The sequence below is a fragment of the Bidens hawaiensis genome, unplaced genomic scaffold, assembly GCF_021521415.1.
Source record: "Bidens hawaiensis isolate Kalapana, Puna unplaced genomic scaffold, B.hawaiensis_p1.1 tig00008877_1, whole genome shotgun sequence".
Taxonomy (NCBI): Eukaryota; Viridiplantae; Streptophyta; class Magnoliopsida; order Asterales; family Asteraceae; genus Bidens; species Bidens hawaiensis.
Window position 1 is genome coordinate 849,907 of NW_027491642.1, and position 18,863 is coordinate 868,769.

General features: G+C 33.8%; 2 protein-coding genes across 2 annotated transcripts; one reads left to right on the forward strand and one right to left on the reverse strand.

The window, feature by feature from the left end:
- Positions 1-1,451: 1,451 nt before the first annotated feature.
- LOC143530249 (uncharacterized protein At4g15970-like) lies at positions 1,452-2,642 on the forward strand. The gene is made up of 2 exons (XM_077025839.1): positions 1,452-1,859; positions 2,095-2,642. The coding sequence occupies exons 1-2, from the start codon at positions 1,539-1,541 to the stop codon at positions 2,584-2,586; spliced, it is 813 nt and encodes a 270-aa protein (XP_076881954.1). The 5' UTR covers positions 1,452-1,538; the 3' UTR covers positions 2,587-2,642.
- Positions 2,643-3,579: 937 nt separating this feature from the next.
- LOC143530264 (uncharacterized) lies at positions 3,580-9,667 on the reverse strand. Its single transcript, XM_077025848.1, has 7 exons — positions 9,320-9,667; positions 7,168-7,307; positions 6,551-6,799; positions 6,151-6,285; positions 4,991-5,173; positions 4,735-4,896; positions 3,580-4,312 (listed from the first exon to the last, which is right to left on the reverse strand). Exons 1-7 carry the CDS (start codon positions 9,627-9,629, stop codon positions 3,902-3,904), a joined length of 1,590 nt encoding a protein of 529 aa, XP_076881963.1. The 5' UTR covers positions 9,630-9,667; the 3' UTR covers positions 3,580-3,901.
- Positions 9,668-18,863: the final 9,196 nt, after the last annotated feature.

Below are 18,863 nucleotides of genomic sequence, written 5' to 3' on the forward strand. Positions count from 1 at the left end.
TTTCGGGTATTAAAAAAAACCCTATTTTCGAGTTCTTTTCGGGCCTTTATCTAGGTATTCTTCGAATACATATTGGATTTTTTAAGGAGTTACAATTGTTAAGGGTATTTTCGGGTATTTTACAAATATTTTTCGGGTATAGATCGGATATTTGAAAAACCCGGTTTCGGGTATTGGAAAATCACGGTTCCGGTGTTTGGGTTTTACCGGGTATAAATCAGTTCCGGTTCAGGGTACAGGTTTTGGTACTGAAATGCATATCATATCCATACCCTACGGGTAGAGTCAGGTACAGGTTCGGGTAATAAAAACCCGAGTATAAAAAACCGATTATGGGTATTTTTTTTTCAGGTTCGGATCCGGGTTTGGGTTTTTTGTTCACCTCTAGTCGGGTCAAATGCATGAGAAACTTTCATTTACAAATAAAAATATCTGGTGGCTTGAGAGAATGTAGGGAAGTGTCGTTTACATATATTTAAGATTTAAGATTTAAGATTTAAGATATACACACACGAATAATTTTTATCGTTGGAAAATTGGATTTAAATAATTCTAAGTATTGACTATTGGCAAATAAGAGTCCTATCTAGGATTTGATTTAGGCCATGTGAGGTTGTCAATTCGAATCTCGAGCTCCCACGGGTTTTCGTTTCACCGTGTGTTACGCTAGAGGGTTATGATTTTGTGGCGGCATAATGTTTGTCAAGTGGCAGCCAGCGGTATGGTTTTTCAGGGAAGCGCCCAACCCAAACTCTGAAGCTAACGTGGATTTGGTTAAGATAACATAGTTTGGCTAGAGTGGGCAATGGTGCTCACCAGTTTGAGGAGCGTGATGACCAAAAACACAAGATAATCGTCGTTCTAAAAAAACAATCCAGCTAATGAAATGTTTGCTGGCGGTTTCATCCTTTAACGTATTTGCTTCTAACGATCCGCGACTAACGGAATTCTAACGTCGTTAGTCTCGGTCACCGGAAATACGTTTTTGGCCTAAAAACTCAGCATTTTTCACCGGAAAACTCAACCTGAACACCATCAACACCTAACCACCACCGCCACTTGAATACCACCGTTGACACCCACCACGGCTGACACCCACCACTTAAGCACCACCAACTAACTCCATCAGTGGTTCTAGCATTATGGCAACCTAAATAAATAATTGGGGTTTTCACTAGAAAAAAGATTCTAAAGATATGATCTAAGACTCTACAAAAAGGTTTGGGAAGAAAAGGCTGAGTTTTACAACATAAAAGAAGACCAAATTCATTTTTCTAGTTGTGGGCGACTAACGGCGTTAAATTTCCGTTAGTCGCATATCATTGGGAACAAATATATTAAAATATGAGAATGTCAAAAGACATTTCGTTAGTTGGAATTGTTATTTGCCAGTACTTAATAGTTGGGATTATTTAAATCCAATTTTCTAAAAATTTATAAAAATGTGTTTCCATTTTTTAATTCTAATTATTGTTTCAAACTTTGTTCAATAGGATATCAATCTTAAAGAGTTGAAAATCATACTAAAAAAGGCTACAATGAGTAATAACACGGTTATAATTACGACCCTGAACGATGCATGGGCTGAACCAAACTCCATGTTCGATCTTCTTTTGGAGAGCTTTCGAATCGGGGATCAAACAAAGCGGATCTTGAAACACTTGATTGTTGTAAGTTTAGACCAAAAGGCATATGCTCGATGCTTGAAGTTACATCCACATTGTTACAGTCTTAGCACCCGTGGGACGGACTTTTCTGAAGAGGCATATTTTATGGCACCAGATTATTTGAAGATGATGTGGAGACGAATTGATTTTCTACGAAGTGTTCTTGATTTAGGGTATAGCTTCGTCTTCACGGTACTTACTACTTCCCCTTTTATATTTCACTCAAGTAAAACTATGTTTTCTAAACATGTCTACTTAAAATACCAAATTCATCAGTATATACGTATTTGTTGAAAAAATCTAAGTTGTCACATTTTTGGACCATTAACTCAGACAAAAAAGAAATAGATTTATGTAAGCAAGTCATATGAGTTACCAAAACAGAAAAATAAATGGAGGTTTTAATGTGTAAACAACTCATATCCAGGATGCTGACATAATGTGGTTTAGAGACCCGTTTTCACAGTTTCATAAGGACGCCGATTTCCAAATTGCTTGCGATTATTTTAACGGAAACCAAATAGACTTTAACAACTGGCCAAATGGAGGTTTTAATTATGTCAAGTCAAACAACAAAACAATTCAGTTTTACAAATTTTGGTACAGCTCGCGGCTAACATACCCACAACTGCATGATCAAGACGTGTTCAATAAGATCAAGTTTAATCCTTTCATCGCAAATGTTGGGCTACGAATTCGGTTCCTAGATACTGGGTACTTTGGTGGTTTTTGTCAGACAAGCCAAGATCTAAACAAAGTGTGCACAATGCATGCCAATTGTTGTGTTGGGTTGGAGAACAAGGTTCATGACCTTGGAATCATGCTTGGTGACTGGCGGAAATATAAACAATCGCGTGTGAATCAAACGTTGACACAAGGGACTGTGGGTTCATGGACAGTTCCTCAACTTTGCAGGTAATTTTCCAACTATTAACTTATAAATAATGACATAATTTATCATAATTAATATAATTATTTGTTACGTGTCACTAGTGACATGTATCTTTGTTATGACAGTAATGTTAAACGTTAACATGTTTCAATTCCGCCAGGGGTTCTTTTGATCGTCCCCGTGTCACAAAGAAGAAAGGTGGTAAAGAAAGAGTTGATCGACTCGAAAATGTTCAACATTAACCCACATAACCTGTTTGCGTGAAGATTTAGGATGCAAATTAAACACATGCATGATTTATGTCTCAGAAATTGTACAGATGATGGTGCAATCTAGAGTCTGTTGACAAGAGCAAAGACTGGGTTCATTTTTCTTTAAATTTTGTTGTAAAATTTATAATCTTTTGTTTTTTTAACTTTCTAATAAACGTATTGTCACACTTATAAGTTATAACTAATGATATCACAGGCTTCACTATTGTATGTCGTGCATCAGGCCTCGGCTCAATCCCATTAAGGTGCCTCGGTAGCAATTCATTAACATTAGTAATGTCTAATCTAATAGTCTAGTCTTGTACACCTTATTTCTTTAGTCTCAACATTTGACCTTGGTGAGTCCTAGCAGACAACCTGAAATGTTTCTAGGTATAGCATCTTCATCTGACTAGTTTTCTAGCAAGGAGCTCACGGATTGTTTTTGGTTGCCCAAGTGGAGAGTGGTGGTTGCCTATTGTAGAGGTGACACTAGGGCTTGGTAGAGAAGATTTTTTCTGCTAGGATTTAAAAGAACTTGGTTCTGGTACAAGTTAAACCATGACGAATAAATATTGATTTGCATGCATAATATGGTTGCATATGCCTCTCTATATATAGAATAATAGAATCATATATTACACATGGACCTCTAGAGGAGTCTAGACTATGATAATAACAAATGAGAACATAACTGCTATAATAAGATCTAAACCTCAAAAAATGAAACCATGTTGACCTGATATTACTGGTGAACTTTGTTTGGTTATGGGACGAGAGGGAGGCTTGTAGATGGTAATGTGGCCGAGTAAGTCGGTTGTGGTTGTGGTTGTGGTGGTGAGGTTTAACTTTAAACAGTCTAAGCTCAGACACAAACTGACCCTGTACAAGCATTCTAACAATTAACAAAAGAAGCTGAAACCAAGTGAAGACTAATAACTTGGGTCGGTATCTTATTTGCAGACTCATACTAAAATGAAACATATTAAATGAGTTAAAAGAGTTCATAATTGCACAGGTTACAACCTCCTAAAAGGATTTGAAAACAAAATTCAATAATTAAGACTTCAGTTATATAGGCATATGTAAAGCTACAGTACCTTATTCTGTAGGACTTTTGATGCCTGAAATATGAAATGCTGGAACTTATGCATAAGCCCACGTTTAGCGCTTTGCATGCTACCCATTAACCATTGATAATCTAAAGATGCAGAATCCGATAAAGGCTCCAAGAACTCACATCTTGTTAAAATATCAGGTGGGGGCACTCCCGCAATGAGATTTGTATCAAGCTTTGGTTTATTTTTGGTCAAACTTTTTGACTTTGGGACAGGGGTGTGGTCAATGGCTAAAGGTGATGCACCCGCAACTACCTCCTCTTCAAAAGGTATAGCTCTTTGACCTTGCAAGCAGAAATCTAACCATTGGTGCACAAGTGGAGATGGCCCTCTGATTCGCCCTCCAAGTTCGTCTTTAGCTATGCCTGTAGCAGCCGGTATTGCCTGCATACAAAAATTATATAAACAAATGAGATTATAGTTTGTTGCTATTAAGCTTGTGTTAGGTTTCTGACATTACTCGTGTTTTTTTGTAAAAAAAATAATTAATTCCATGTTGTCAGTTTATGTAGTTCTAATGAGTGATGGCACATAATGAACTTTGATTCTTTTGGAAATTTTGACCAATTTACTTATAAATGGGTTGACTTGAGTTGTGTTTTTATCTTAAAACAGGTCAAATAAAACAATTTAGCTAAAACTAGGGGTATAAACAAGCTGAGTCGCTCGTGAGCTACTCAAGCTTAGGTTTGTAAGCAAACCGAACGAACAGGAATGGAGCATGTCCGTGCCCATTCATATAAAGTAGTATACAGATACACAAATAATAAAAACTAAAGTTTCTGTAAAATGTAAATTAAGCATACCCATAAATCGGCCCATAAACTAGCTCCTGATTTTGGAACAATCACAGCAACATCTGACATGCGTTTAGCAGCAGGAACTATACCACTACTCCACCCAACAGCCACCCAAACATCGCCAACATTAAATGCTTTAAGATAATTTGCACTATCAAATAACCGAACCTACGAAAACATTATCGCAGTAAAGATGATTATATAATATTTACAGAACCATCATCGTACATTAACATTTTATGGTTTGGCTTCATCATGATACCTGTTTTCTAAGTGAAGCAAGTTCATGCTTCACAGCATTTCTCCCACCAGTAACTTCAGAATCAATGTCGCTTGTGTTATATGATGCCCCTAAGTATTTTAAAACTGCACCAATAACCTCTCTTGGTGAATCAACCATTGCAATTTTTCCAGCAAGATCAGGACGCCACAGGTCTGACCAGTCCTGCAATGATGATTCGGGTCAAAATGAGTTATGTTTGAAGTATGAGTCAGACACTCAGACTGGGTTGGATTGAGTTGACCCACCAACACTTATTCCTGGGCTTGTCAACGAACCGAGCGTCTCGGTTCAGTGAACTGTTGGTGAGCCGTTCGGCGGGTTATTCGTATATGTTCATTTAGTTAATAAACAAACAAATATAAACAGCATTATCTGTTCATTAGGTAAAATACAAACACAAACAAATGTCGTGTTCATTCATTTATGTTTGTGAACGTTTGTTAAAGTCTGTTTGTTTGCATCATTTTTGTTCGTTCGTTAGATTACGTGTGTTTAATGTTGTTTGTGTTTATATTCACTTGAATATATTAGTTCCATCACAATTTAGTCAAATTTATGAAAATAAAATAGTACCCATTACAATTTAATCTAGTTTTATTAATTTTTTAGGCTCCACAGATTGATGTTCACTTTTATTTTTAATTGGTGTTCGCTCATGTATGTTTGTTCATCTATGTCTGTTTACGTTCATAACCCATTCGTTTATACTCTTAACTAACGAACATATACGAGCACTAACACGTTCAATTTCTTAACGAATGAACAGGAACACTCATTTTGTTTAATTGATCGTCTTTGATCGTTTGTCTGGTTAAAATTATACGAACGAACATGAACAAGCCCTGTTCATGTCCGTTTGGTTCGTTTACAGGCCTACTTGTTCTCACTTTTTGAAGCTTACAAATAATTTATGTGTGAACTGTAGCATAATATTAAAATAATAGCATAATGATTCTTTTTATAAAATGATTAGATGGTTGTGAGCATCTGAATACACTTCAGTGACTTTTGGCTCGCTCGATTCATTTTACATGTTTCCTTTATAGATAGCTTTCTTTTACATGTTTGCCAGCTACTGAATTGAGCCGTTTTCATATAACGGTTGACATTGACAAATGTATCTATTTTAAAAAAGTTACCTGTATAGGGGCCAAATTATGTTGTCGAAATCTGTTTTTCCGGTAAGCTATAACCATGCTTCCCCATCGATACGGAACCGCATATATCTTACCTTGCACGTCTGATTCTCCTTCATTACTCCTGCGCATATACGCCTGAGATTATTATAAGACAACCCTTAAAGTAACTAAACAATTGCATTTAAACAAGAGTAACCTTTTGCAAAACATTAGAATGTAATAACTACTTGTATCATGTACATTAAGCCTTTATCTTATTAAGTTTCGTTATATGTGTTATATTTTAGCACCAACTGATACTAGGGCTGTCAATTTCGGGTATTATCGTGTTTAACAGGTTAGAAACGACAGGTGCCCAATTAACACCATGATACAATAATCAAATGTATATGTATCTCACCTTCCACTTGTCGCTTAATGTGTGAAACCAATCTTGATCATCAACCCCTTGTACGGGTTCTATTAGTTTCTTACTAACGGCAAAATTAAGCCACGTGTCACCAAGAGATACAATATCCGCAGCACCAGCAGATTTAGAAGTAACTACTCCTTTACCAATTGTTGTAGAGAGTTCTGAAAATATATCCTGAATAGTTCCACGAAACTCTAGACGAAATTTCACTTTCTTTCCTTGAGATTGTATGAAACTCTGTAAATATGAACTAGTTAATTAATAAAGATGATAATCAAGAGCCTGTAACATGAACAAAATCTAAATGTTCCTCCTTAATCCTAATAGAGCAAATTCCAAAGTTTTATACACTTAACATGTTTCCTTTATAGTTAAATGGTTTAAATTAAACTGTTCAATTTAACCCATTTGGCCCATTGGATATAAAGGATAACCCAAATCCACACATTTAAGTTACTTAACTATAAGGTGATACACTTCTGTGTCACATTTCTAAGCCAAACCTAACTTCTTTCTGTTATTTAAGAAAGAATACCGAATCTTATGAGCAATTGCACAATACACATGATAAAGAGAAATAAAGAAGAGAATGTAAGCAACTAAACCTTAATCCATAACGGAGGGACCGAGTTGCGCAACGCAACGATTCTCAATGGAACACTAAGAGCATAAGTTTTTGATTTGTAACTCTCGAATGCTGCTTTTAGTTCTTCGTCATTTTCATATTCTCCAACATCTTCACTATCTATATTCACATATGAAACAACATTCATAATATATACATATATAAGAAGGCCTCCTGATGTAAACATTATAAGCTAACATATATTCATCTGGACTTTGAAGCTTAAACAGCAACAATTTGTTTTCAAAAGAATCAAAATATAAGATCTCTCTATCTCTCTCTTTTTAAATTAAACAAATAAACACACTCTTCTTCGCAATTGACTTGATTAACTATTTTAATGAGTAAACCTCCATTATCGATAACAAATTTATACCTAATTTTCATAACTATAGCTATCTGTCTATGCAGTTAATGCAGTAAAAAATTGGATATCTGTTAAGGACCGATATATGAGATATAGGTTATCGCAGTGGGATATCAGCAATTTTAATACCATGCAGAATTTAGATATTAGCAATTTAACACTAACGATTTAAAATACTCTCCTACCTTTAACAAATTAACCTTTTGCAACTTAACAATTGTAGCGAGTAGGAACTGAATAAGACTTAAAACACTAACAATTGGCAAGTAAGACTTAAAACACTAATAGCAACTATAAGTAGAAAGACGAATGAAAGAACGGTACTGATATTGGAAAAATCGGTGATATATCGGTCAATATTGTCGATATTATCGGTACCGATATTCTGACCAATATTTCACATGGGAACCGATAAAGCACCCATATTGACAGCATAGCTATATGTATTCACAAGCGAAACAACAATCATATACAAGAAGTCCTGACGTCATAAGCTAACATATATTCATCTGGACTTCAAAGCTTAAACAACAAGAGTTGAGTTCTAAACATATGATCTCTCTCACTCTATGTAGTCAATATCACCAATATATCACCGTTATCGGTCCCTTGGTAAAATATCAGTGCAAAATATCGGTTCCGATATATCAGCGATATTGACAATATTGGACCGATATACCAACGATTTTCCCGATATCAGTTTTTTAACTCTTAATTGTCAATTTTTAGCGTTTAATGCTAGTGTTTTAATTCTTACTCAGTTCCTACTTACTACGATTGCTAGTGTTTTGTAAGTTGCAAAAAGTTAATTTGTTAATGGTAGGAGAGTATATAATGGAATTGGTACCAGGTATTGAACACGAACTCAAAACCCAGACACGTTAATTTGGCTAAGCACCCAAACACGTATGTTATATTATTGAGAAACTTCACAAAACTCAATTACCCAATTACAATCTCTAAACCCCAAAGCACGGGTATTTATAATCTAACCTATCACGTTTAGACTACAACTAGGATTGCTAAATAATAAGACATAATAATTATACTAACAATTAAATCTAAGCACATTTAATTGTTTATAATTATCCACTCCTTAAATCTCATTACTTAACCTTGCACACCAAGTAACGGCCTTGAACCGAAATTCCCAACAATCACCCCCGGAATTTCGAACTCGAAACCGACAAGTCTTCAACTCCAAGTAATTCCCGCATCTCCTTGAATTTGATTCTCCCAAGAGCCTTCGTCAAGATATCGGCACATTGCTTAACACCACTAACATGCTCGACACTAACTTCTTCACGATCAACACATTCTCGAATGTAGTGAAACCTAGATTTAATGTGTTTGGTCCTTCCATGGAAAACCAGATTCTTCACGAGAGCTATTGCTGATGTATTATTGATACGTAACACCACTGCTTGAATTTCCTTGTCGAATAACTCACTTATCAAGTCTCTTAGCCAAACCGCCTGACACGCGGCTGCGCTTGCCGCCATGTACTCTTCTTCACACGATGAGAGTGACCCCTGTTTCTGAGAACACCAAGTAATTGGTGAAGACACATTTGGCCGATATTTTTCTGCATTTCTCTCTTATTAGTTGACACAAATAAACTCTCTCTTCTTTGCAATTGACATAATTAACCAACTTACACAGTAGACCTACATTAACTTATAACAAATTCATACCTAATTTTCATTATAATATTTACAATCAACTGGACGGAATTAGACAATTAGGTCAATAAAGTAAATAAAACCTTGAACTGAGTGATTGTCGAGTAATGTATCGGTATCGGATACAGCTACAGGTGGCGGAACACGGCCGGAGGTAGCGGCGAAGGAGGCGGAGCTACCGAAACTGAGAAAAAGTAGAGCGGCAGAAGTGGCGAGTACGGGGATGAGGTTATCTGAATCTGACGGCTGTGATTCGCTGGAAGATGAACGTACGGTGAGATTCCGGCGAGAAGATGATGTGGAAATGGATAACGGTGGGAAGTTGGAAGAAGTCCGGTGGGGATGGAGGAAGAGATTGGTGTGGTCGACAAGTGGCGTACACAACCCAGACATTGTTCCGGACGAGTTCGACTCGTCGGTTCCTTTTTGAGTTTTAGTCTTTAGATGCTTTGTATTATAATAATTGAGTCATTTCCATTGCGATGTAGTAGGAAGCCTTTGATTTTTTTTTAGTTAACTGTCATTTTCGTTCATGTGATTTACTACTTTTGTTACTTCAGTTTAAATTTTGGAATTTTGTCAATTTAGTCCTTATAGTTTTAAATATTAGCTAATTGCGTTCCATTCGTCTAACGGCATCCAACTATGCCGTTAGTTTAAGGGTATTTTTTGTCTTTCTTTTTTTTATTTTGACTTAATGGTCATTTTCGCCCATATAGTTTGATACTTTTGTCACTTCGGTATGAAGTTTGAAATTTTGTCAAGTTAATGTTCAGTTTATTTATTTATTTATTTATTGTGTGTGTATAACCTTGAAGAGCATAATCCAAGCCCAAAATCATCGAGTATCAACCAAAACAAGTCTGCATTTACTCTGTCGACAACAGTAATCATCCCCCCTCCCCTCGTATTTAGTTTCTAGACATTTCCTAAACTCTCCCCCATGGTGGAATTCAACGGTAAAGTGGTCAAGGCAATTCTCTGAAACCAAACGGTTGTACAGAAAAAACTAAAAATCGTTTCTTTGCTAAATGGATAATAGTTAGGGTTTAGAGATTAACATATCGTAGCGAACATCTGGGTCGTATTCAGCTATTATACATTAATCAAATAAACGATTTTTAGTTTTTTTTTATACAATTCGGTTTAGGGGAATTACCTTGACCACTTTACCATTGAATTCCACCATTGGGGAGAGTTTAGAAAATGTCTAAAAACTAAGTACGAGGGGTATGATTACTGTTGTCAATAGAGTAAATGCAGACATGTATTGGTCATTGCTCGATGGTTTTGGGCTTCGATTATGTTCTTCAGCGTTATAGACAAAAAAAAATTGAATTAAAGTAAGCATTAAATTGACAAAATTTTTAAATTTAGACTGAAGTGACTAAGTATCAAACCACATGGACTAAATGACCATTAACTCAAAATAAAAGAGAGAAAGGCAAAAAAACCCTTAAACTAATGGCATATTTGGATGTCGTTAGACGGATGAGACGTAATTGGCTAATATTTTAAACTATGAGGACTAAATTGACAAATTTTTAAACTTTGGACTGAAGTGGCGAAAGTAGCAAACCACAGGGACGAAAATGGTCATTAACTCTTTTTTTAAATGGAGACTCAAGTTTTAATTCATACGTAAAACATTTTGAGAATGGTATGTGTGACTCAATGAAGTAATGTTGAGATCTTTGTGATCTTCGGTTCAATCATGAGAACGTTCGGACTATACCATTAGTGGGCGGGTGGGGTTTCCCCATAGGCCATAACTGGAGATAAATTATAGGCGCTTAAAAACTTCGTCTAGCTAGGTTAGGGCAGCTGGCGGTGGTCTTTTGCCTTTGGCTCACCCCGTACAAAGTACCTGAACAATTCTCTATTTGTTGATCGTTAAAAAAATGTTTTTCTAATTTCTTTTTTGTTTCTTAAACATCTGAAATTTAATAATGAACTAGCATTGGCACCCCCGCGTTGCGGCGGGGGGCGTCAAATAGTTTAAAAAAACTAACTTGTTTAAGTTATTTACGGTCTTTCTCTTATTTAACTCATTAAGGATAGGAATCAAAGAGTCTTGAATGTCATAGCCTTTAATACACCAGAGCTAAATATGGTACACAATATCAACGTCCTATCGCATAGACAATTGGAAGTCTAAACGTTAACGGTGGTGTGGCTTGAGGTAGTGACAGAGCTAACAGTGGTGTCGATAGTGATTTCATCGCAATTAGTAACCACCAAGTATTGGGTTGGGTTGGAGACACCATATGACATCATTTTAGAATTCTAATTGTTTATTACCGTAAAGCTACTGTAACTCCTCATTAGGATCACCACCAGATGCGCCATTATTTCACCATAACGTTGCCATAAATAATCATTCGACTCAAACGCCCACCACCGCCTGTTGCCGCCACCAATCTTCATTCGTTGGCGTCTACTATAATTAAAATCTGACTCCCCACAACAGCTCCCCGTAAATCCATCAGTAGAACCCGTTGGGACGTCGACGAATAAGCATTGGTGTAAAGTTGTGTAGAGAAAAGCAATGTACAAATTATTAAGCAAGAAGTACATGTTATATAATACACTTTTAAAATGCAAAGCACAATGTACAACTTGCAAAGCCAACAAACTTTGCAAATTGTATATTGACGTCTACTAAAATTAAAAACCGACTCCCCACAACAGCTCCCCGTAAATACATCAGTAGAACCCGCTAGGACGTCGACGAATGAATATTGGTGTAAAGTTGTGTAGAGAAAAGCAATGTACAAATTATTAAGCAAGAAGTACATGTTATAAAATACACATTTAAAATGCAAAGCACAATGTATAACTTGCAAAGCCAACAAACTTTGCAAATTGTATATATACTAGTATTTTGGACCCACGCATTACGGCGGTGACGTTAAACCATACCAAATTGATGTTTCAGCTCGTTATAGTACCGTAACTCGCATAACAATCAAAAAAGAAAACCCAAAATAAAATGGCAATATGTAAAAAAAAAGGGACATGCATTTTACATCAATCTAAACTCTATATAAATAATAAAACCTTTACACAAACCCATTAACTTTAATTTAATTTATACTATGACTATTATTAGATATAATAAATATTTTGATAAAATTATTTAAATATAGATGATTTGTCAATAAAGTTTATGAATGACTAAGCAACTCATATCATTTTAGGGTGTGTTTGGGATTGCTTATTTAAGTGTAAAAAGACTTTTTGCTAAAAGAACTTATAAATTTATGATTTTTTTTAAACGAAGTTTTTAAAAAAATATTTGGATTAGCTTATATGTTGGGGGAAACCAAAATGACTAAAAATAACACTCTTTTTTAAAAGGAGAATAATGGGTTTTGAGGGTTAGAGGGGTGTAATAGATAAACCAACCTCATTAAGTTAATAAGTTATATATTTTTAACTTTTCAAAACCTCTTTATTTTGCCTTGTCCATAAGTTAAAACTCATAAGTTTTTATGGGGCCAAACACCTTATACATCTTATTAACTTTTCAAAAAGTTTATAAGTTATAAGTTGAGAAAAATAAGGAATCCCAAACACCCCCTTAATCCATTAAGACGATTAGCACATGAAGTTAGATTTCTTAGCATACAAAATCATTCACGTACCTTTTGTTTGGTTGTATAAATTAAAAAATAAATAAAATTATTTGTGATGTAACAAAACTTAGAGGGGTGTTATTAGATTTTGCAAGACATTGAAGGGGCATTTTTAAAACTTATCTTAGAACAAATAAAATAGCATGTGGTACAAGTGAATTAAGCACAAAATCAAGTGAATAATAAGTTTGTGAGAGAACTTGTCTTCGATAATTGTTATAAATATAACTAGGGAAACTTGCAAGCCACTCACCACCCAAAAATACAAACCCAAAACAAACTGTTGCACCTTTTAGTACTTTTAGTACATGCATCAATACAATAAAATCAAAACGAGAATCTAAACCATTCCTCCCAATCTAAGACCTCTATCATCTAACCCATAAGAAGAAATTTCATTTGATGTCTTTTTTAAGTCTATCAATTGGTACTCGTTTCTTGTTAAACAATGTATTATTTTTTTCATTTTCCAGAAGCACCAAATGTCGTAAAAATGATCGAACCCCCCCCCCCCCCCCCTTTTCTTATGCTCTTACGTGTAAATGTTCTTGAAGGAGTTTTTTAACCTAGAAAGTATAAACCAAAGATCTTGTGCCCTTACAAACCATTTTTTAAGTTGTTATTTTTTTATTTCAGTCTTGAAAAAGGTAAAATAAACAATAGAATTCAAGCAAAAAAAATTAGAATATTTGATAACTTCCTTGCAATTTCTCATGTTTCTTTATCTAAGCTAATTAAAGAAGAGTTGTTTAGCGGTTTGAAAATTCGTTTTTGGTTGGATGTATAGCTAGATGATGGTTCGCTAAAAAACACATTTCCTACCTTTTGCTTTGGAGAAGGAAAAGGGTTGTTTGGTGGCGGATCGATGTGATGAACGAGATGGGGTTATAATGCTTAAGTGGAATTGGAGTAGACAACCGAGGTATGGATCAGAAGTTAACAAAGTTATGGAGTTGGAGAAATTATACAGTTTTAGATTCAAATGTGTCAATGACAAATGGGTATGGGGTGGCGGTAGCTCGGGCTTGTTTCGGTGGCATTGGTGAAAAAGCTAAGGTATCAAGTTGAATCGTTGCCTCATAATAATATTTTAAAATGCAACTCTTGACTGCCTTTAAAAGTGAATATGGTAGTGTGGCGAGCTCTTTTTAACCGACTTCCGACGAATGATAATTTAATAAAAAGAAAAGTTATTACAAGTCCGGACAATTGTAGTTGTTGCTTTGCGTCGGGTGAAACAATGGATCACATGTTAACGTCTTGTTATGTTGATCCGTGGTTTGGTACAACATTAATTTGTGGTGTGATATTCCCCAAGTATATGTGTTTTCGATCCAAGATGTGTATGATCCGCATAAACATGCCCTTGGCATTGAGCATAAAAGAAAGATGGTGCGATCAATCGTCATGGTGTCGTGTTTGTGTATAGTGAAAGCCCATAACAAATGTACTTTTTCTAATATTCCGATTAAGATTGAGCGGATTTTGAATGACATTAAGGTGTTAAGTTACTTGTGAATTACAATAGAGCTAGAAGGATGGATTTAGATTGGACCAGATGAAAAATTTTGGCTTTGTCATTTGTTTCTTTGTGCCGTTGCGTGCGAGCTTGTTAGTAGGGGCTTTTGGCTTGTGGTAATGAAATTTGTAGTTAAAATAGAAATTAAAAATATAAGTAAATCTTAAAAAAAATATCTTTTAAAATTGGTTTGTAACTCTTAACTAGTAATAGTTACATATAAATGTGGCGATCGGATTTAGATTAGTGGTCCCATCAGCTTTGTGTCTTCTTTGTGTCTTTGTTTCGTGTAGCCTTGTGTAGGAGTTGTGGCAGGTCATTACGTTCTGGAGTAAGGTTACAACGATTTATGGCTTAGAGTCCGAGATTTACTTGAGTTGTACATAAACTAGTAAACCGAAGAAGAAGGCAAAAACATTTTACGCAATTACCTTAATTATAGTCTGGAGCTTGTGGAAGGCCCGTAATACCGTGGTACATGAAAGGGTGGTGATTCGGTTAACGGACTTGGTGAAAGAGATTAAGGTGGTTAGTTTCCTAAGGGTGAGAAATAGATCGAGGATGCCTAACGTTTTGTGGGAAGATTGGAAAACATTCAAACTCTAACGATGTGATGGGGGCTTGGTTGATATTTGTATATGGTAGTTCATTGATTGTTTTTTCTGATGGTTTTACCCGATGGTTGTATATGCCAAATATACTGGATTTAGCCTCTGGCTAATTATGAATATATATTTGTTTATCTTTAAAAAAAATACTATTAATAAGTCATGTTTGATTTCAGAAAGAGTGCTGCTAAACATACCCCCGTTACACTATTTTTACTAAATATACACCCCGTGAAGTTATTAGATTAATTAATATTACCTCATAACATTATTTATATACATATTAGTCCTTATAACATTTTTACTAAATATACACCCCCGTGAAGTTATTAGATTAATTAATATTACCTCATAACATTATTTATATACATATCAGTCCTTACAAAATTTTTACTAAATATACACCCCCGTGAAGTTATTAGATTAATTAATATTACCTCATAACATTATTTATATACATATCAGTCCTTACAACATTTTTTTTACTTAATAATCTCCACTACATATATCAAATTAAAAACTATCAAGTATAACTATTAATTTATCTTTTATTATTAATTTTGTAAATATTTGTAATATCATTTTAATAGTATATATATTTATAATATCCTTATTTTACCTCTTTATCTTTTACAAAATAAATCCTAAACATGAAACCCTAAACCCGAAAACCTAAACACTAAACCCGAACCCTAAACTCTAAATCCGAAATCCTAAAAAAAACGCGACTTGTAAAAAAAAATAATGAAATACTTACTTTTGTGCTAATTTGGTAATTATATGATTTTAAGGGGTAATATGAAAGTTGGTTTTTTAAAGGGGGGGGGGGAGGGGGGGTATGACAAGCAACAAGGGGGGTACGTTTAGCTTGACCCTTCCATTCCAGAAACCCTTATTTTCATTGGAATCTTGGCATATTTATCTTGTATTAATATGTCTGTCAAGGAGAACAAAAATGAGAAGGATTTGTAGTCACGCAAAAAATTTTAATTTTTTTAAAAAAAAATCATAACTCAAAATTTAATAAAAAACGAAAAAAGTAAAAATATAAAAATGTTTCCATCGTTTTTCTCGTTCTAAAAAAAATAAAAAAATAAAAAAAATTTATAAAAAAACTAAAAAAAACACAATGATAAATGAAAAAAGTCGTCGTGTTTTTTTTTTGTTTATAATTGTGTTTTGGGTTTATTTTTGTTATTGATTGTATCTTTTTTACTTGATATTGTGTCTATTTTTATATTGTGTTATATTTTTCAACATTGTGCTATATTTTGTTCGACATTGTGTATATTTTGTGAACAATTGTGTCTTTTTTAGTTATAACTGTGTCTTTTGTTCATTTCCGTCATGTGTCTTTGATCTCGGCACTGTGTCTTTTAGTAAATTTTTTTGTTAATTTTTTTGAACGGGAATGATGGCGGAGATATTTTAGTTTTTTAATTTTTTTCTTTTTTTATTTATATTTTGAGTTATGATTTTTTTATTATTTTTTTGAATTTATTTTTAAGGGGTTTTTATGTAGTAAAAAAAATCATTCTCACACTTCTCATTTTTATCTCTCTTTATATTTTAACTTTTTCCTGTTAAACTATAGTTGATTATACATACATAATCAATAGTCCAAATTATTCTCCCTATGTATACATAAGTTTAACAATTTACAACGCCCGTGGATTTTAAATATAGTTATTTTATTTGAGGATTTCAAAGTTATAATTGAAGCCAATGGGACAAATGTATAGTAGTTATTCTGCTCATGAAGAAGCCTAAAAACATGTTAAAAACATGAATTAAATAAAGGCCAAACGTACCACATATAATTGAAAGCTAGGTTTGCAAGTCTGAAAATGCACCACTTCTATAACTAACCACCACCACCACCACCGAAAAAGTATATATTTTATTTTATTTTACAACCAAAAGTTAGTGTGATTGAAGTAAGTTTCAGCTGAAGTCTAAAAATAATAAAGTAATACTAATAATTTGGATGCATGAAATAGATACACACAATAGTCATTAAAATATATATACAATACAGTATACTAGTTTTTATCTTCCATATTACGGGGCTGTTTTACATTACTCGTTTTTAATATTTATATACTTTTTTGGTTTATTTTATTTATTGTAATGAAATTTATAATATACTTAGAGTTGGATGATAAAAATGTTTCACAAATAACTAAGATGGTATAACCCGGTTTAAAAGTTATCTGGGTTTGGTAAGACCCAAGACCCGCTTATTTTTTTTATTATAAGATTGTTTTTTAGTTATAAATAATATTTAAAAAAATCATATAATAATTTTTAGTATATCCTATTCTATAGGATTTTTACATTAATAATTTGGTGAGAATACTTTTTAATTTAATGAGATGTTATAACCCGTTTAAGGAATATCTGGGTTTGGTAAGATCTATACTCATGAATTCAGGTCAAATGCATGAGAAGACTCCATTTAAAAATCAAGCAAATCTGGTGATTCCAAAAAAAGAGGGAGCAGCCACATCGCGACACGTAGGATTTTTGGGTTTTCGTTTATATATATTACTATTATATAGATAGATAGATTATATTTACTATCAAATTTAATATTATTTTGGAGACGTAGCTTTCCCCTCCGCCCTTGGTTAAAATATAGCTACACAAGTTCCTACATTAGACCCACTTCTTACGTGCACATTGGTGCGCATCTTTTTGAGTCCCTTACGGAAATAAAAATGTTTTTTAATTGATGATTGATGAAGCCATAGAATCGTGGACACTATCAAGATTATGTTTTTTTTTTTTTTTTGAATGTTATCAAGATTATGTTGATCACATTTCTTATTATGTAAAACAAGTCAATGTCACATCAATCAATTTCAGTAAAATTATCTTATAACTTTTATAGACTATTTTAAAACATTAACATGGATCGTTATTCACATGTCATACGTTTTTTTATAAGATCTTATTATATTTGCGTACAAGTATTTGTAACATTATTACATATCATACATGTTGTTGGAACAATATGGTCATATAAAATAGATCTTACTATATGGTCTGCTATTTCTATATAGATAGTGTGTTAACGTATGTATAGTCTACTATTTTTCTTTTAAGAAAAGACTTACTTATTAGTCTTTTCACTTATATGCGAGACCCTAACAATCAATTAAATCGACTTGTGTTTGTAGTTGACATTCTGGTTCAATTACAAGAGGATGATGGTTAAGACTTGAGATGTTATGATTTTAGGTTTGAAACCTAACTTAAGAGAATTATCCTAGAGTAGTTGGTTTTTTTCTTGATTGTATTCCTGGGTGATTCAGAATTAAAACGTAGTATGAACTAATATCTCATCTTCAAAAAAGAGTGTTTGTGTTTGATTAATGGACGCAATGCTCATGAGTTCATTTATGAAAAGAAATGCAAAGAAAAGAAAGTTTTCTTTTCTTATCTTTTCTTCTGGTATCTTCTCTTTATTTTCAAATTTGTTCAATTTAAAAAGATACAAATTTTTTTATTTTACTCATCATTTTGTCTTATCTCCTCTCATTTTCTTTCTTTGAATGAAACTCAAGAACACCTTTTTTTTAAATTTTCTTTCTTAAATAAATCTCGAAAACACCACATATTTTTTCTATCCCTCGTTTTTTTTCCAAAACCCCTCTGCCTCCGATGAACTTGCAGGTGACATAAGTTATAAAATATTGTAAATAAATAATAATAATAATAAGCGTGTCATTATCATCTCTTGTGATTAAGACAGACCTCACCATCCCAAAGTCCTCTCCTTCTCCTCTTCCGATCGATTCACTTACAGATTATAATAATTATAATAATATTCCACTTGCATCGATCATCACCAAGGTTA